Below are 20,517 nucleotides of genomic sequence, written 5' to 3'. Positions count from 1 at the left end.
GGCCCTCTCCTGAGCTGTAAGTGAAGGTGATAATGGCCTCATCTGTGTTGTAAGTGAATGAGACTGGGCTCTCACCTGTGGTGTAGGTGAAGGAGACTGGGCCCTCACCTGTGGTGTAGGTTAGGAGACTGGGCGCTCACCTGTGTTGTAAGTGAAGAGACTGGGGCCTCACCTGTGCTGCGGGTGAAGGAGACTGGCCCTCACCTGTGGTGTAGGTGAAGGAGACTGGGCCCTCACCTGTGGTGTAGGTGGAGGAGACTGGGCCCTCACCTGTGGTGTAGGTTAAGGAGACTGGGCCCTCACCTGTGGTGTGGGTGAAGGAGACTGCGCCCTCACCTGTGGTGTAGGTTAGGAGACTGGGACCTCACCTGTGTGGTAAGTGAAGGAGACTGGGCTCTCACCTGTGGTGTAGGTTAGGAGACTGGGCCCTCACCTGTGGTGTAGGTGAGGGAGACTGGGCCCTCACCTGTGTTGTAAGTGAAGGGGACTGGTCTCTCACCTGTGGTGTAGCTTAGGAGGCTGGGCCCTCACCTGTGGTGTGGGTGAAGGAGACCGGGCCCTCACCTGTGGTGTGGGTGACGGAGCCTGGGCCCTCACTTGTGGTGTAGGTGAAGGAGACTGGGCCCTCACCTGTGGTGTAGGTAAAGGAGACTGGGCTCTCACCTGTGGTGTAGGTTTGGGCCCTCACCTGTGGTGGGGGTGAAGGAGACTGGGCCCTCACCTGTGTTGTAGGTGAAGGAGACTGGGCCCTCACCTGTGGTGTAGGTGAAGGAGACTGGGCCCTCACCTGTGGTGTAGGTTAGGAGACTGGACCCTCACCTGTGGTGTAGGTGAAGGAGACTGGGCCCTCACCTGTGTTGTAAGTGAGGAGTCTGGGCCCTCACCTGTGGTGTGAGTGAAGGAGATGGTCCCTCACCTGTGTAGTTTAAGATGAGGCCCTGAGCTATTGTGCAGGTGAAGGAGATAGGGCCCTAACCTGTGGTGAAGGAGATGGGGCCCTCAGTCATTGTGTAGGTGAAATAGATGGGGCCCTCACCTGAGCTGTAAGTGAAGGTGATAATGGACTCATCTGTGTTGTAAATGAAGGAGACTGGGCTCTCACCTGTGGTGTAGGTGAAGGAGACTGGGCCCTCATTTGTGGTGTATGTTAGGAGACTGGACCCTCACCTGTGTTGTAAGTGAGGAGATTGGGCCCTCACCTGTGGTGTGGGTGAAGGAGATGGGTCCCTCACCTGTGTAGATGAAGATGAGGCCCTGAGCTATTGTGTAGGTGAAGTAGATAGGGCCCTAACCTGTGGTGAAGGAGATGGGGCCCTCAGTCATTGTGTAGGTGAAATAGATGGGGCCCTCACCTGAGCTGTAAGTGAAGGTGATAATGGCCTCATCTTTGTTGTAAGTGAAGGAGACTGGGCCCTCACCTGTGGTGTAGGTTAGGAGACTGGGCCCTCACCTGTGTTGTAAGTGAGGAGACTGGGCCCTCACCTGTGGTGTGGGTGAAGGAGATGGGTCCCTCACCTGTGTAGATGAAGATGAGGCCCTGAGCAATTGTGTAGGTGAAGGAGATAGGGCCCTAACCTGTGGTGAAGGAGATGGGGCCCTCAGTCATTGTGTAGGTGAAATAGATGGGGCCCTCTCCTGAGCTGTAAGTGAAGGTGATAATGGCCTCATCTGTGTTGTAAGTGAATGAGACTGGGCTCTCACCTGTGGTGTAGGTGAAGGAGACTGGGCCCTCACCTGTGGTGTAGGTTAGGAGACTGGGCCCTCACCTGTGTTGTAAGTGAAGAGACTGGGGCCTCACCTGTGGTGTGGGTGAAGGAGATGGGCCCCTCACCTGTGTAGATATAGATGAGGCCCTGAGCTATTGTGTAGGTGAAGGAGATAGGGCCCTAACCTGTGGTGAAGGAGATGGGGCCCTCAGTCATTGTGTAGGTGAAATAGATGGGGCCCTCACCTGAGCTGTATGTGAAGGTGATAATGGCCTCATCTGTGTTGTAAGTGAAGGAGACTGGGCTCTCACCTGTGGTGTTGGTGAAGGAGACTGGGCCCTCACCTGTGGTGTAGGTTAGGAGACTGGGCCCTCACCTGTGTTGTAAGTGAGGAGACTGGGCCCTCACCTGTAGTGTAGGTTAGGAGACTGGGCCCTCACCTGTGTTGTAAGTGAGGAGACTGGGCCCTCACCTGTGGTGTAGGTGAAGGAGATGGGTCCCTCACCTGTGTAGATGAAGATGAGGCCCTGAGCTATTGTGTAGGTGAAGGAGATAGGGCCCTAACCTGTGGTGAAGGAGATGGGGCCCTCAGTCATTGCGTAGGTGAAATAGATGGAGCCCTCACCTGAGCTGTAAGTGAAGGTGATAATGGCCTCATCTGTGTTGTAAGTGAAGGAAACTGGGCTCTCACCTGTGGTGTAGGTGAAGGAGACTGGGCCCTCGCCTGTGGTGTAGGTGAAGGAGACTGGGCCCTCACCTGTGGTGTAGCTTAGGAGACTGGGCCCTCACCTGTGTTGTAAGTGAGGAGACTGGGCCCTCACCTGTGGTGTGGGTGAAGGAGATGGATCCCTCACCTGTGTAGATGAAGATGAGGCCCTGAGCTATTGTGTAGGTGAAGGAGATAGGGCCCTAACCTGTGGTGAAGGAGATGGGGCCCTCACCTGTGGTGTAGGTTAGGAGACTGGGCCCTCACCTGTGGTGTAGGTGAAGGAGACTGGGCCCTCACCTGTGGTGTAGGTTAGGAGACTGGGCCCTCACCTGTGGTGTAGGTGAAGGTGACTGGGCCCTTACCTGTGATGTAGGTTAATAGACTGGGCCCTCACCTGTGTTGTAAGTGAGGAGACTGGGCCCTCACCTGTGGGGTGGGTGAAGGAGATGTGTCCCTCACCTGTGTAGATGAAGATGAGGCCCTGAGATATTGTGTAGGTGAAGGAGATAGGGCCCTAACCTGAGGTGAAGGAGATGGGGCCCTCAGTCATTGTGTAGGTGAAATAGATGGGGCCCTCACCTGAGCTGTAAGTGAAGGTGATAATGGCCTCTTCTGTGTTGTAAGTGAAGGAGACTGGGCTCTCACCTGTGGTGTAGGTGAAGGAGACTGGGCCCTCACCTGTGGTGTAGGTTAGGAGACTGGGCCCTCACCTGTGGTGTAGGTGAAGGAGACTGGGCCCTCACCTGTGGTGTGGGTGAAGGAGATGGGTCCCTCACCTGTGTAGATGTAGATGAGGCCCTGAGCTATTGTGCAGGTGAAGGAGATAGGGCCCTAACCTGTGGTGAAGGAGATGGGGCCCTCACCTGTGGTGTAGGACTGGGCCCTCACCTGTGGTGTAGGTGAAGGAGACTGGGCCCTCACCTGTGGTGTAGGTTAGGAGACTGGGCCCTCACCTGTGGTGTAGGTGAAGGAGACTGGGCCCTCACCTGTGGTGTAGGTTAGGAGACTGGGCCCTCACCTGTGTTGTAAGTGAGGAGACTGGGCCCTCACCTGTGGTGTGGGTGAAGGAGATGGGTCCGTCACCTGTGTATATGAAGATGAGGTCCTGAGCTATTGTGCAGGTGAAGGAGATAGGGCCCTAACCTTTGGTGAAGGAGATGGGGCCCTCACCTGTGGTGTAGGTTAGGAGACTGGGCTCTCACCTGTGGTGTAGGTGAAGGAGACTGGGCCCTCACCTGTGGTGTGGGTTAGGAGACTGGGCCCTCACCTGTGTTGTAGGTGAGGAGACTGGGCCCTCACCTGTGGTGTGGGTGAAGGAGATGGGTCCCTCACCTGTGTAGATGAAGATGAGGCCCTGAGCTATTGTGTAGGTGAAGGAGATAGGGCCCTAACCTGTGGTGAAGGAGATGGGGCCCTCACCTGTGGTGTAGGTGAAGGAGACTGGGCCCTCACCTGTGGTGTAGGTTAGGAGACTGGGCCCTCACCTGTGGTGTAGGTGTAGGAGACTGGGCCCTCACCTGTGGTGTAGGTTAGGAGACTGGGCCCTCACCTGTGTTGTAAGTGAGGAGACTGGGCCCTCACCTGTGGTGTGGGTGAAGGAGATGGGTCCCTCACCTGTGTAGATGAAGATGAGGCCCTGAGCTATTGTGTAGGTGAAGGAGATAGGGCCCTAACCTGTGGTGAAGGAGATGGGGCCCTCACCTGTGGTGTAGGTTAGGAGACTGGGCCCTCACCTGTGGTGTAGGTGAAGGAGTCTGGGCCCTCACCTGTGGTGTAGGTTAGGGGACTGGGCGCTCACCTGTGGTGTAGGTGAAGGAGACTGGGCCCTCACTTGTGGTTTAGGTTAGGAGACTGGGCCCTCACCTGTGTTGTAAGTGAGGAGAATGGGCCCTCACCTATGGTGTGGGTGAAGGAGATGGGTCCCTCACCTGTGTAGATGAAGATGAGGCCCTGAGCTATTGTGTAGGTGAAGGAGATAGGGCCCTTACCTGTGGTGAAGGAGATGGGGCCCTCAGTTATTGTGTGGGTGAAATAGATGGGGCCCTCACCTGAGCTGTAAGTGAAGGTGATAATGGCCTCATCTGTGTTGTAAGTGAACGAGACTGGGCTCTCACCTGTGGTGTAGGTGAAGGAGACTGGGCCCTCACCTGTGGTGTAGGTTAGGAGACTGGGCCCTCACCTGTGTTGTAAGTGAGGAGACTGGGCCCTCACCTTTGGTGTGGGTGAAGGAGATGGGTCCCTCACCTGTGTAGATGAAGATGAGGCCCTGAGCTATTGTGTAGGTGAAGGAGATAGGGCCCTAACCTGTGGTGAAGGAGATGGGGCCCTCAGTCATTGTGTAGGTGAAATAGATGGGGCCCTCACCTGATCTGTAAGTGAAGGTGATAATGGGCTCATCTGTGTTGTAAGTTAAGGAGACTGGGCTCTCACCTGTGGTGTAGGTGAAGGAGACTGGGCCCTCACCTGTGGTGTAGGTTAGGAGACTGGGCCCTCACCTGTGTTGTAAGTGAGGAGACTGGGCCCTCACCTGTGGTGTGGGTGAAGGAGATGGGTCCCTCACCTGTGTAGAAGAAGATGAGGCCCTGAGCTATTGTGTAGGTGAAGGAGATAGGGCTCTAACCTGTGGTGAAGGAGATGGGGCCCTCAGTCATTGTGTAGGTGAAATAGATGGGGCCCTCACCTGAGCTGTAAGTGAAGGTGATAATGGCCTCATCTGCGTTGTAAGTGAAGGAGACTGGGCCCTCACCTGTGGTGTAGGTGAAGGAGACTGGTCCCTCACCTGTGGTGTAGGTTAGGAGACTGGGCCCTCACCTGTGGTGTAGGTGAAGGAGACTGGGCCCTCACCTGTTGTGTAGGTTAGGAGACTGGGCTCTCACCTGTGTTGTAAGTGAGGAGACTGGGCCCTCACCTGTGGTGTAGGTGAAGGAGCCTGGGCCCTCACCTGTGGTGTAGGTTAGGAGACTGGGCTCTCACCTGTGTTGTAAGTGAGGAGACTGGGCCCTCACCTGTGTTGTAAGTGAGGAGACTGGGCCCTCACCTGTGGTGTAGGTGAAGGAGACTGGGCCCTCACCTGTGGTGTAGGTTAGGAGACTGGGCTCTCACCTGTGTTGTAAGTGAGGAGACTGGGCCCTCACCTGTGGTGTAGGTTAGGAGACTGGGCCCTCACCTGTGGTGTAGGTTAGGAGACTGGGCTCTCACCTGTGTTGTAAGTGAGGAGACTGGGCCCTCACCTGTGGTGTAGGTGAAGGAGACTGGGCCCTCACCTGTGGTGTAGGTTAGGAGACTGGACCCTCACCTGTGGTGTAGGTGAAGGAGATGCCAGCCGACTTGGTCTGGCGCACCTTACATGGCCGGTGGCTGCTCGCCTCCTTGCACGGGTGCACCATTGCTGTCTGCACCGAACACCGCCTCGGCTGCACTGTGCCATTCACCCCTGCAACACAAGCACATGTCCATATGTAACAAACTGCAGCCTGTGCTCTCCTCAAACCATCGCACTGATTGTTATGGACCCTCTGTGCTCTACCAGTGTCGTTCAACTCTTCCCTGTTATCGGGTGCAGCTACTCACAGAGGTCCATCGTGGGCTGTAAATACCGAATGACACCCAAACTTAGTAGATATGCTAATGTGCTCGTGCGGAATCGGATTGTGCTGGAAAACAAGTTAGTTCGAGTTGTGGCCACTAGACGCAAATGTGGGGCTATACACTGCTCGTATGACGGTACAACATCCACACTGTCATTTGACTAGCCATAACGTGAGTGAAAAGTGTGACTATCAGAGAGAGAGGCCGTGCGATGTTAGTGTAATTGTTTTATGTGAACGGCAGCAATTACAGTCCTGCATTGTGAGAGTATCATCGGCTGTAAGATCCGATGAGAGGCCCGATGACATTAAATGGTTTAAAGAAAATTATGAACTTCTAAAACATTGGTAACTTGATGAGGCACCTGGAAGAGGAAGGCGTCATATCTCGGTGGAAGTTACTCGCGAGTTCGCTGTTGCTCTAACTGACCGTGCAGCCCGTGCCCCGGGTAGTGCTGGTGCTCGTGCAGTGACACGAAAGTTGCCCATTCCACAGTTAACAGTATCTAGAATTTTACGATCTATTTTAGACTCGTACCCGTACAAGATGCTGATGGTGCAGCAACTGAAACATCATGATCCACAGCAACATTCCGAATTTGTCCTTCAGTTTCTGGCACGGGTCGAAGTTGGTGACATGTGGCTGGGCAACATTCTGTGGTGTGACGAGGCACATTTCACACTGAAGGTAGCAGTGAATACACAGAATTGCCGAGTGTGGGGCACGATTAAACGGCGTATTGTGCACGGAGAAGCATTGCACTTGCCCTGTGTGACTGTGTAATGTGGATTCACAAGTGCGTTCATTCTGGGTCCGTTCTTTCTTGAAGAGGATACACCTATCAAGTATTACGTGACGTCCGCATATTATCGAGAACTCTTCGTACAGCATGTGAGGCCTGCTTTGGAAGAGTGCAACTGTTTTCCTGCAAGATTGGACAACGCCTCATGACGCTCGCGCAGTGCAGGGTACTCGTAATGCGACCTTTCACGAACTTGCTATCGTCAGAGGTTTCACTGATGCACGGCCTGCGAGATCACCTGATCTGAACCCATGTGACTTTTTGCTCCGGGGGTATCTAAAAGGACGCGTTTACCAGGGACGCTTTCGGTCCCTACCTGACCTGGAGGTCACGTCGCTCAGATTCCAGAAGAACGGCTGCGAACAACGGTTGATCACGTCGTTTTACGGATTGAGCATATGGCCGACGTCTCTGGTACTTATATTGAACAAATTGCGTAAGTGGCAGTTCTACATCTACATCCACGTGATTACTCTGCTATTCACAATAAAATGCCTGGCAGAGGGTTCGTTGAACCACCTTCAAGCTGGCTCTCTACCGTTCCACTCTCGAACGGGGCGCGGGAAAAACGAGCACTTAAATTTTTCTGTGCGAGCCCTGATTTCTCTTATTTTATCGTCATGATCATTTCTCCCTATGTAGGTCGGTGCCAACAGAATCTTTTCGCAATCGGAGGAGAAAAATGGTGATTGAAATTTCGTGAGAAGACCCCGTCGCAACGAAAAACGTCTTTGTTTTAATGGTTGCCATTCCAATTCACGTATCATGTCTGTGGCACTATCTCCCCTACTTGGCGCTAATACAAAACGAGCTGCCCTTCTTTGTACTTTTTCGATGTCATCCGTCAGTCCCATCTGATGCGGATCCCACACCGGACAGCAATACTCCAGAATAGGGCGGACAAGTGCGGTGTAAGCAGTCTCTTTAGTAGACCTATTGCACCTTCTAAGTGTTCTGCCAACGAATCGCAATCTTTGGTTGGTTCTACCCACAACATTATCTATGTGATCGTTCCAATTTAGGGTATTTGTAATTGTAATCCCTAAGAATTTTGTTGAATTTACAGCCTTCAAATTTGTGTGACTTATCGCGTAATCGAAATTTAGCTCATTTCTTTTAGTACTCACGTTAATAACTTCACACCTTTCCTTATTCAGGGTCAATTGCCACTTTTCGCACCATACAGATATCTTATGTAAATCATTTTGCAATTCGTTTTGGTCATCTGATGACTTTACAAGACGGTAAATGGCAGCATCATCTGCAAACGCCGGTCGTTGTGGCCGAGCGGTTCTAGGTGCTTGAGTCCGGAACCACGCGGCTGCTGCGGTCGCAGGTTCGAATCCTGCCTCGAGCATGGATGTGTGTGATGTCCTGGTGCATAGAAACATGGTACGGGTGCAACCGATGTTGATGTAGCATTCTCAACACCGAGATTTTTGTGATTCCCGATTCTCGCGCAATTTGTCTGCTACTGATGTGCGGATTAGCCGCGACAGCAGCTAAAACACCTACTTGGGCATCATCATTTGTTGCAAGTCGTGGTTGACGTTTCACATGTGGCTGAACACTTCCTGTTTCCTTACATAACGTAACTATCCGGCGAACGGTCCGGACATTTGGATGATGTCCGGGATACCGAGCAGCCCGTTGGCCATTTTGATCACAATAGCCATACATCAACACGATATCGACCTTTTCCGCAATTGGTAAACGGTCCATTTTAACACGGGTACTGTATCACGAAGCAAATACCGTCCGCACTGGCGGAATGTTACGTGATACCACGTACTCATACGTTTGTGACTAATACAGCGCCATCTATCACAAAGCGAAGAAAGTGGTCCAACTAAAACATTCATGTTTCTTTACGTATTACACGAATATGTAATAAAAAATGGGGGTTCCTATTTTTAAAAACGCAGTTGATATCCGTTTGACCTATGGTAGCGCCATCTAGCGGGCCAACCATAGCGCCATCTGGTTTCCCCCTTCAAGCTAGACAAGTTTCGTTCTTTGTAGTTTTTTCGTTTAACGCTTATTTCGTGAGATATTTGGCCCGGTCACAATCAATGGACCACCCTGTATAGTACGTTAGAGTGCAGATAAAGTGATCCCAGGTAAACCATTTTGATTTAACATAAAAAACTGTAACATAACGGCGATACAACAGCCGTGTATTTACAGATACAATGAAATTAAGCAAAGAGAATAATCAGATCTTTCATGCGTTTTTGTGGTCTTCGTCCAAAGACTGATTTGCTGCAGCTCTCCATGCCACTCTATCCTATGCAAGCCTCTTCATCTCCGAGTAACAACTGCAACGTACCTACATCCTTCTGAAGCTGCTTAGTGTATTCGTCTCTTGGTCTCCCTCTCCTATTTTTACCCTCCACGCTGCCCTCCAATACTAATTAAACCCTCAGAATGTGTCCTACCAACCGACAGGTGACACATATGTAAGCATCCTGTCTGATCACCTGCATCCATTCGCGTCCATAGTGCATTCCGTCGGATTTGGGCAATTACATCAGGACAATGCGACACCCCACAGTCAAGTTCTGCCAAAAATTCCTCTTATACCCATCTCTATTCAGTACCTCCGCATTAGTTATGTGATCTACCCATCTAATCTTCAGCATTATTCTGTAGCAGCACATTTCAAAAGCTTCTATTCTCTTCTTATCTGAACTATTTATCGCCCGTGTTTCACTTCCATACATGGCTACACTCCATATAAATACTTTCAGAAACGACTTCTTGACACTTAAATCTATACTAGATGTTAACAAATTTCTCTTCTTCCCAAGCACTTTCCTTGCCATAGACAGTCTACATTTTATATCCTCTCTGCTTCGACCATCATCAGTTATTTTTCTCCCCAAATAGCAAAAATCGTCTGTTACTTTAGTGTCTCATTTCCTAATCTAACTCCCTCAGCATCACCCGATTTATTTAGACTAAATTCCATTATCCCTGTTTTGCTTTTGTTGATGTTCATCTTATATCCTCCTTTCAAGACACTGTCCATTCCGTTCAGCTGCTCTTCCAAGTACTTTGCTGTCTCTGATAGAATTATAATGTCATCGGCAAACGTCAAATTTTTTATTTCTTCTCCTTGGATTTTAATTCCTACTCCAAATCTTTCTTTTGTTTCCTTTACTGCTTGCACAATATACAGATTGAATAACTTTGTCTCACTCCCTTCTCAACTACTGCTTCCGTTTCGTGGCCCTAGACTCTTATAACTGTCATTTGCTTTCTGTACAAATTGTAAATAGCCTTTCGCTCCCTGTATTAACCCTGCCACCCTTAGAATTTGAAAGAGATTATTCGAGTCAATATTGTCAAAAGCTTTCTCCAAGTCTACAAATGCTATAAACATAGGTTTATTTTTTCTTAACTTATCTTCTAGGGGAAGTCGTAGGGTCACTATTGCCTCGCATGTGCCTACATTCTCCACAATCCAAACTGATCTTCCCCGAGGTCGGTTGCTACCAGTTTTTGCATTATTCTGTAAACGATTCGCGTTAGTATTTTGCAACCGTGACTTATTGAACTGATAGTTCGGTAATTTTTACATCTGTCAGCACCTGCTTTCTTTGGAATTGGAATTACTATACCCCACCTGAAGTCTGCGGGTATTTCACCTGTTTCATACATCTTGCACACCAGGTGGAAGAGTTTTGTCATCGCTGGCTCTCCCAAGGCTATCAGTAGCTCTGACGGAATTTTGTCCACTCCCTGGGCCTTGTTTCGACTTGAGTCTTTCGTATGTTTTAAATGTGTGTGAATTCGTAAGGGACCAAACAGCTGAGGTCATCGGTCTCTAGACTTACACATTACTTAAACTAACTTATGCTAAGAACAACACACACACCCACGCCCGAGGGAGGGCTCGAACCTCCGCCAGGAGTGGCCGCGCAATCCGTGACACGGCGCCTCAAACCATGCGGCCACTCCGCGCGGCTCGTATGTTTTAATCAGCATAATAGATGCATGTTCGCATTTGTTTACTTTCAAGGGGTTTTATTGTGCTTTTACTTTTTAACAAAAATAATGTTTAAGTTTGTGTTTATTCACTCCGTTCCCGCCTTACGCAAGTATTCAACGAATTTATACTACTGGCCATTAAAATTGCTACACCAAGAAGAAATGCAGATGATAAACGGGTATTCATTGGACAAATATATTATACTAGAACTGACACGTAATTACATTTTCACGCAATTTGGGTGCATAGAGCCTGAGAAATCAGTACCCAGAACAACCACCTCTGGCCGTAATAACGGCCTTGAAACGCCTGGGCATTGAGTCAAACAGAGCTTGAATGGCTTGTACAGGTACAGCTGCCCATGCAGCTTCAACACGATACCACAGTTCATCAAGAGTAGTGACTGGCGTGTTGTGACGAGCCAGTTTCTCGGCCACCATTGATCAGACGTTTTCAGTTGGTGAGAGATTTGGAGAACGTGCTGGCCAGGGCAGCGGTAGAACATTTTCTGTATCCACAAAGGCCCGTACAGAACATGCAACGTGCAGTCGTGCATTATCCTGCTGAAATGTAGGGTTTCCCAGGGATCGAATGAAGGGTAGAGCCACGGGTCGTAACACATCTGAAATGTAACGTCCACTGTTCAGTCAATGCGAACAAGAGGTGACCGAGACGTGTAACCAATGGCACCCCATACCATCACGCCGGGTGATACGCCAGTATGGCGATGATGAATACATGCTTCCAATGTGCGTTCACCGCGATGTCGCCAAGCACTGATGCGACCATCATGATGCTGTAAACAGAACCTGGATTCATCCGAAAAAATGACGTTTTGCCATTCGTGCACCCAGGTTCGTCGATGAGTACACCATCGCAGGCGCTCCTGTCTGTGATGCAGCGTCAAGGGTAACCGCAGCTATGGTTTCCGAGCTGATAGTCCATACTGCTGCTAACGTCGTGGAACTGTTCGTGCAGATGGTTGTTGTCTTGCAAACGTCCCCATCTGTTGACTCAGGGATCGAGACGTGGCTGCACGATCCGTTACAGCCATGCTAGTGATACGAGGCCGTTGGGATGCAGCACGGCGTTCCGTATTACCCTCCTGAACCCACCGATTCCATATTCTGCTAACAGTCATTGGATCTCGACCAACGCGAGCAGCAATGTCGCGATACGATAAACCGCAATCGCGATAGGTTAGGTTAGGTTAGGTTAGTGTTTTTTAACGTCCCGTCGACAACGAGGTCATTAGAGACGGAGCACAAGCTCGGGTTAGGGAGGGATGGGGAAGGAAATCGGCCGTGCCCTTTCAAAGGAACCATCCCGGCATTTGCCTGAAACGATTTAGGGAAATCACGGAAAACCTAAGTCAGGATGGCTGGAGACGGGATCGAACCGCCGTCCTCCCGAAGGCGAGTCCAGTGTGCTAACCACTGCGCCACCTCGCTCGGTACGATAGGCCACAATCCGACCTTTCTCAAAGTCGGAAACTTGATGGTACGCATTTCTCCTCCTTAGACGAGGCATCACAACAACGTTTCACCAAGCAATGCCGGTCAAATGCTGTTTGTGTATGAGAAATCGGTTGGAAACTTTCATAATGTCAGCACGTTGTAGGTGTCGCCACCGGCGCCAACCTTCTGTGAATGCTCTGAAAAGCTAATCATTTGCGTATCACAGCATCTACTTCCTGTCGGTTTAATTTCTCGTCTGTAGTACATCATCTTCGTGGTGTAGCAATTTTAATGGCCAGTAGTGTACACTCCTGGAAATTGAAATAAGAACACCGTGAATTCATTGTCCCAGGAAGGGGAAACTTTATTGACACATTCCTGGCGTCAGATACATCACATGATGACACTGACAGAACCACAGGCACATAGACACAGGCAACAGAGCATGCACAATGTCGGCACTAGTACAGTGTATATCCACCTTTCGCAGCAATGCAGGCTGCTATTCTCCCATGGAGACGATCGTAGAGATGCTGGATGTAGTCCTGGGGAACGGCTTGCCATGCCATTTCCACCTGGCGCCTCAGTTGGACCAGCGTTCGTGCTGGACGTGCAGACCGCGTGAGACGACGCTTCATCCAGTCCCAAACATGCTCAATGGGGGACAGATCCGGAGATCTTGCTGGCCAGGGTAGTTGACTTACACCTTCTAGAGCACGTTGGGTGGCACGGGATACATGCGGACGTGCAATGTCCTGTTGGAACAGCAAGTTCCCTTGCCGGGCTAGGAATGGTAGAACGATGGGTTCGATGACGGTTTGGATGTACCGTGCACTATTCAGTGTCCCCTCGACGATCACCAGTGGTGTACGGCCAGTGTAGGAGATCGCTCCACACACCATGATGCCGGGTGTTGGCCCTGTGTGCCTCGGTCGTATGCAGTCCTGATTGTGGCGCTCACCTGCACGGCGCCAAACACGCATACGACCATCATTGGCACCAAGGCAGAAGCGACTCTCATCGCTGAAGACGACACGTCTCCATTCGTCCCTCCATTCACGCCTGTCGCGACACCTCTGGAGGCGGGCTGCACGATGTTGGGGCGTGAGTGGAAGACGGCCTTACGGTGTGCAGGACCGTAGCCCAGCTTCATGGAGACGGTTACGAATGGTCCTCGCCGATACCCCAGGAGCAACAGTGTCCCTAATTTGCTGGGAAGTGGCGGTGCGATCCCCTACGGCACTGCGTAGGATCCTACGGTCTTGGCGTGCATCCGTGCGACGCTGCGGTCCGGTCCCAGGTCGACGGGCACGTGCACCTTCCGCCGGCCACTGGCGACAACATCGATGTACTGTGGAGACCTCACGCCCCACGTGTTGAGCAATTCGGCGGTACGTCCACCCGGCCTGCCGCATGCCCACTATACGCCCTCGCTCAAAGTCCGTCAACTGCACATACGGTTCACGTCCACGCTGTCGCGGCATGCTACCAGTGTTAAAGACTGCGATGGAGCTCCGTATGCCACGGCAAACTGGCTGACACTGACGGCGGCGGTGTACAAATGCTGCGCAGCTAGCGTCATTCGACGGCCAACACCGCGGTTCCTGGTGTGTCCGCTGTGCCGTGCGTGTTATCATTGCTTGTACAGCCCTCTCGCAGTGTCCGGAGCAAGTATGGTGGGTCTGACACACCGGTGTCAATGTGTTCTTTTTTCCATTTCCAGGAGTGTATTTGTATCTCACGTTCCGAGTAGGACCTATGAGTGCTTCGGCAATTTTTTACTATTCATATTTCTTTTCCTTGGACATACGTGCTGCAGATCCCTTGGAGCCCAGAAGCACATATGATACCTATGTTCTTCTAACGGCAACAATACTTTCTCTTCGGACCACCTGTCGCTCCCGCAACTCGAGTCAGCAACAACAAATATAGAGGGGACAGCAGACGAAAGCTTTCTATATGCTGGCGCCGAATGGAAGAGAACGCGAACTACCTTTGGCAATTCGCTAAAAGGCCGACAAAAAGCGGAACACGAGCGAACACAAGAGAATGCGAAGCGAATACGACCTGATCCCGTTTCCTCACGCGCGCCTGGCGTTTACATGAGTAAATTCTTGTTCGTTGTTGAATGTTCGATAGAAAGAGGTCTTTACTGTTTTTTCTTCCCCAGTGATTGGCGTGGTGACAACATACAGGACGCTGGTCCCTAGAATAAGAGCGAGAGAATTCGTGCAGGCGTCCATTAACGTCCATCATGCCATCACCGCATTTCCTGGTCACATCTATGCGGCTGCGTCAAAACACATCTGCCGCGACCCTAATGGCTGGAAAGTATGCCGCCCAGCGATAGGGGCTGCAGCTCTCAGACCACCAGCTACCAAAGTTGCGCCACTCCTTGTTGTGGGCTCTGAAAATGATCTGTTCTGACGTCATCAGTGTTTACAAGGGAGGCGCTCAATGATTTCGTGATGTTTTTAATAGAGAGAGAGGGGGGGGGGAAGCGTGAGGGAGGGAGAGGGGGGGGTGGGAGAGGGGGGAGGCGGCGCAAGAAGAGAAACACCAAGCAATGAGTTTTATTACACCCGCCTAGATCACAGGCGTTGCGACATAAGGTATCACCCATGAGACATTACTCCAACAATTTGTTGGCTTGGAATGCCTAGAAAACTTCTGAATGAGGAAACAGCCATCTCTATTCGTATACACAGAATTAGTAAATATTTTGTAGCTAGCAGTTGGAAAATGGTTCAAATGGCTCTGAGTAGTGCTGGAGGGAAATGACATCATGAACCCTGCAGGGCTGTGCATAAATCTGTAAGCGTACGAGGCGGTGGATATCTGTTCTGAATAGCGCGTTGCAAGGTATCCCGGATATGCTCAATAATGATCATGTCTTCTGAGTTTGGTGTCTAGCGGAAGTGTTTAAACTCACAAGAGTGTTCCTGGAGCCACTCTGTAGCAATTCTGAGCGTGTGGGGTGTCGCATTGCTCTGCTGGAATTGCCCAAGTCCGTCGGAATGCATCCGTCGGAATGCACAATGGACATGAATGGATTCAGGTGATCACACAGGATGCTTACGTACGTGTCACCTGTCAGAATCGTATTTAGACGTATCAGGGGTCCCATATCACTCCAACTGCACACGTCCCATGCCCTTACAGAGCCTCCACCAGCTTGAACAATCCTCTGCTCACATGCAGGGCCCATAGATTCATTAGGCTGTCACCATACCCGTACACGTTCATCCGCTCGATATTATTTTAAACGAGACTCTCCGACCAGGTAACATGTTTGCAGTCAACAGTCTATAACACCACGTTGAAACTCACTTAAAATTTGATAACCTGCCATTGTAGCAGCAGTAACAACAGTTGTTTTATATAGGCGTTGCCGACCGCAGTGCCGTGTTCTGCCTGTTTACATATCTCTGTATTTGAATACGCATGCCTATAGCAGTTTCTTTGGCGCTTCGGTGTAATTTGGTAAGCATAAGAGTTCAGTTCACAAACGCCGATATTCTTTTGTGAAGTCTGTCAACTCAGTATTACTCTCCAAATTTAGAATGGTGCAAGACGTTTTTGTACCCTTTTCGTCTCAGTTAAGAGAAAATGCGCTTCTCATTGACTAAATGACGGAAGTGAATAACTTCCTGGCCGATCCGATACTTCTTTAGCAGCATCTGGAAGGGTGATGGGGTCACAGTAAACCGGATTTGAGAGCCCGTGTGAATGTACAAAAACAGTTTCATAACTTCCGCTGAGGCAGTAAGCACCCTTCTGAATTGCGCAAACAGTAGAGTGCTCTTCATAACGTTTCCGCCTCAAATATCGTTTAGGATGGTTAAAGCTGTCGGTGATCTGTGTTCACGCAAAGAAACAGTTGGAAGGGACTCACCAAACAGCATCCTACCAGTGTTAACACCGGCATGGCATTGAGACTTAACTTGGCGCATCTTCATTCGTCGACATCCCACGGCACAGAATGTTGGTCACTAAACTCAAGCACAAATGCCGTGTTTAGCGCATTAGCAAGCCACGTGGGCTATTCATGGTATTAAATCACGAAAGCTCGTGTAGACCCCTGCAAAATAAGTGGCGGAGTCTCTGTATGACATCGTAACACTTCTCCTCGCTTGTGGGAATGGTTGACATCGCTGACTGGTTTTAACAAGAATAGCAATACACAGTCAGTGGACACTACACAAAGGAAACGTTTATCTGTTGCGGGCAAGTTCTTAACCACCGTACAGAAAAATTTAAATTTTTTTCCTAAGCGTTAAAGGCAGCAAATGAAAAAATGCAAGTTTTTAAAATCAGGTGACCCCCTCTGCCACTGTAGTTTTAATTGATCAGGATCTGCGAGACCATAAGAGGAACGAGTCTTGCGTAATTAACAGAAAAATGATAAGTGAATTTTAAAAAAAACAGAAGATAGGATAAAAAATAAAAGATACAAGATCTGCGATAATATAAACAATAAATAGCACCTTACAGTACAAGGCCCTGAACTCCTGTACACGGTAAAAGGTAAAAGGAATGTGCCCCAAGCAGCTCTTCGACTTGAAAATCTGAGGTTTATGACTCCAATTTTTCACTTATACTGTACGCCTAATGAAAATGATACCTGGAGAATAGCTATCGCCTCCCTGTAAAACGTTAAAGATGTTGTCTAATTGCAGACCGTCTTTCCATCTATTCTTTACTGAGTGTAACAGTTTCTTTTGAATGAGTTCATATTATGATCGACGACAAAGCCCATGTGGGTGCTTGTTGCATAAGGATAGCAGAGTAGGAATACAGCGCCGCCTGAACGACATGCACAAAATTCGCGAACTGGCACCGCAGATCGTCCTGACTGCTATTTTCGGCGCCGAGATATATTCTTTGCGAAACCACAGAACCGATCCGAAATATGATACCATAACACACAGCTTGCTTCAGGAGTAATAGCAAATACAGGGTGTACCAAAAGGAATCATCAGATTTAAATATTATCATAACTACTATGTTATTTGAGATACGTGCTTGAAAAATGTACTGTTGGAAGGAGCAAACTCTGTGTTTTACATGGTTCCCGCTAGATAGCAGCAGTATGCGCCCACTTCAGTTCTAGCAAATATGGTGTCGGGACAACAAGGCGTTTTGTGGTCAGTATGCCCGCCTTGAGATGCACGCCATATATGTCAGTGCGGTATTCAGATTGTTCCCACACGGCAGGGAGCGTGTCTTGAGTATTGTTTCCACAGCTGCTGTTATGCGATGTTTCAGTTCATTCATTAATGTCACACACAGTCAGATCAGCTGACCTTGGAGGCCTGTAAAGTAAGGCTCAATCATTCGGTCCAGTGCGACCGACCCAACGTTCAGTAATCCTTTGATTTAAAAATTCCCTCATTTCCAGATGCTAGTGTGGCGGTGCCCCGTTCCGTTGGTACATGAAGTCGTTCGATTCAATCTCCTACTGTGGGAAAAGAAAGTTCTCTAGCATATCGAGATGTGTGCTTCCTGTAACAGTGTTCTCGGCAAAGAGGAATGGACTGTACACATTTTCCCGTGAAACTGCACACAATACATTAATTTTTGAAGAGCTCCTCTCATGCTGTACAACTTCATGTGGTTGTTCCGTACCCCATACTCTCACATTATGACGGTTCACCTTTCTATTCAAATGGAATGTTGCCTCGTCACTAAACGCAAAGCGTTTGCCAAGAACGAAATTACAGAACTCCACACGTTGTTGTTTGTCATCTTCACGAAGATCTTGCAGCAGCTGAGCTTTGTGCGGTTCCATGTGTAAACGTCGACGCATCACACGCCACACGGACATCGGGGCGTGCTGAGCTGTCGAGGTGCACGGCGAACGGATTTCTGCGGACCCCTCGTGAAACTGTGGCGGATGCGTTCGACGTCTGTATCAGGCACTCGGGGACGGCCCGGCGATTTGCCTCTACAGAGACAACCTATTTCTCGGAACTGTTCATGCCACCGTCTAATGCTTTGTGCTGTGGGAGGATCCACACCACACCCAGTACCAAAGTCACGCTGAGCAGCTGTTACTGATCCGCACTGCGCAAAACGTAGAACACAAAACGCTTTCTGTTATCCCGACTCCATTCATTTTTACGAGACCTGAAGTAGGCGCACACTGCTGCTACCTGGCGGGAACCAAGTAAAACTCAGAGTTTGCTCTTTCCAACAGTACGTTGTTCACTCACATATCTCAAATAACATAATAGTTATGTTGTTGTTGTTGTGGTCTTCAGTCCCGAGACTGGTTTGATGCAGCTCTCCATGCTACTCTATCCTGTGCAAGCTTTTTCATCTCCCAGTACCTACTGCAACCTACATCCTTCTGAATCTGCTTAGTGTATTCATCTCTTGGTCTCCCTCTACAATTTTTACCCTCCGCGCTGCCCTCCAATACTAAATTGGTGATCCCTTGATGCCTCAGAACATGTCCTACCAACCGATCCCTTCTTCTGGTCAAGTTGTGCCACAAACTTCTCTTCTCCCCAATCCTATTCAATACTTCCTCATTAGTTATGTGATCTACCCACCTAATCTTCAGCATTCTTCTGTAGCACCACATTTCGAAAGCTTATATTCTCTTCTTGTCTAAACTATTTATCGTCCATGTTTCACCTCCATACATGGCTACACTCCATACAAATACTTTCAGAAATGACTCCCTGACACTTAAATCTATACTCGATGTTAACAAATTTCTCTTCTTCAGAAACGCTTTCCTTGCCATTGCCAGTCTACATTTTATATCCTCTCTACTTCGACCATCATCAGTTATTTTGCTCCCCAAATAGCAAACCTCCTTTACTACTTTAAGTGCCTCATTTCCTAATCTAATTCCCTCAGCATCACCCGACTTAATTAGACTACATTCCATTATCCTCGTTATGCTTTTGTTGATGTTCATCTTATATCCTCCCTTCAAGACACTGTCCATTCCATTCAACTGCTCTTCCAAGTCCTTTGCTGTCTCTGACAGAATTACAATGTCATCGGCGAACCTCAAAGTTTTTATTTCTTCTCCATGAATTTTAATACCTACTCCGAATTTTTCTTTTGTTTCCTTTACTGCTTGCTCAATATACAGATTGAACAACATCGGGGAGAGGCTACAACCCTGTCTTACTCCCTTCCCAACCACTGCTTCTCTTTCATGTCCCTCGACTCTTACAACTGCCATCTGGTTTCTGTACAAATTGTAAATAGCCTTTCGCTCCCTGTATTTTACCCCTGCCACCTTTAGAATTTGAAAGATAGTATTCCAGTTAACATTGTCAAAAGCTTTCTCTAAGTCTACAAATGCTAGAAACGTAGGTTTGCCTTTCCTTAATCTTTCTTCTAAAATAAGTCGTAAGGTCAGTATTGCCTCACGTGTTCCAGTATTTCTACGGAATCCAAACTGATCTTCCCCGAGGTTGGCTTCTACTAGTTTTTCCATTCGTCTGTAAAGAATTCGTGTTAGTGTTTTGCAGCAGTGACTTATTAAACTGATTGTTCGGTAATTCTCACATCTGTCAACACCTGCTTTCTTTGGGATTGGAATTATTATATTCTTCTTGAAGTCTGAGGGTATTTCGCCTGTTTCATACATCTTGCTCACCAGATGGTAGAGTTTTGTCAAGACTGGCTCTCCCACGGCCGTCCGTAGTTCCAATGGAATATTGTCTACTCCGGGGGCCTTGTTTCGACTCAGGTCTTTCAGTGCTCTGTCAAACTCTTCACGCAGTATCATATCTCCCATTTCATCTTCATCTACATCCTCTTCCATTTCCATAATATTGTCCTCCAGTACATCGCCCTTGTATAGACCCTCTATATACTCCTTCCACCTTTCTGCTTTCCCTTCTTTGCTTAGAACTGGGTTTCCATCTGAGCTCTTGATATTCATACAAGTCGTTCTCTTATCTCCAAAGGTCTCTTTAATTTTCCTGTAGGCGGTATCTATCTTACCCCTAGTGAGATAGGCCTCTACATCCTTACATTTGTTCTCTAGCCATACCTGCTTAGCCATTTTGCACTTCCTGTCGATCTCATTTTTGAGATGTTTGTATTCCTTTTTGCCTGTTTCATTTACTGCATTTTTATATTATCTCCTTTCATCAATTAAATTCAATATTTCTTCTGTTACCCAAGGATTTCTACTAGCCCTCGTCTTTTTACCTACTTGATCCTCTGCTGCCTTCACTACTTCATCCCTCAAAGCTACCCATTCTTCTTCTACTGTATTTATTTCCCCC

General features: G+C 48.9%; 1 protein-coding gene across 1 annotated transcript in view; it reads right to left on the bottom strand.

The window, feature by feature from the left end:
• LOC124716862 (mucin-2-like) overlaps positions 1-20,517 on the bottom strand; it is a 47,427-nt gene that overhangs the window by 18,273 nt on the left and 8,637 nt on the right. The window contains exons 2-8 of the mRNA XM_047243414.1: positions 5,711-5,848; positions 5,036-5,194; positions 4,911-4,975; positions 4,595-4,659; positions 4,279-4,468; positions 532-754; positions 173-303 (exon numbers count right to left, since the gene is read on the bottom strand). Coding sequence (XP_047099370.1) covers positions 173-303; positions 532-754; positions 4,279-4,468; positions 4,595-4,659; positions 4,911-4,975; positions 5,036-5,194; positions 5,711-5,848 — 971 coding nt within the window. The remainder of the gene's footprint in view (positions 1-172; positions 304-531; positions 755-4,278; positions 4,469-4,594; positions 4,660-4,910; positions 4,976-5,035; positions 5,195-5,710; positions 5,849-20,517) is intronic.

The sequence above is a fragment of the Schistocerca piceifrons genome, chromosome 9 (assembly GCF_021461385.2).
Source record: "Schistocerca piceifrons isolate TAMUIC-IGC-003096 chromosome 9, iqSchPice1.1, whole genome shotgun sequence".
Taxonomy (NCBI): domain Eukaryota; kingdom Metazoa; phylum Arthropoda; class Insecta; order Orthoptera; family Acrididae; genus Schistocerca; species Schistocerca piceifrons.
This window is presented reverse-complemented; position numbering and strand designations above follow the sequence as displayed.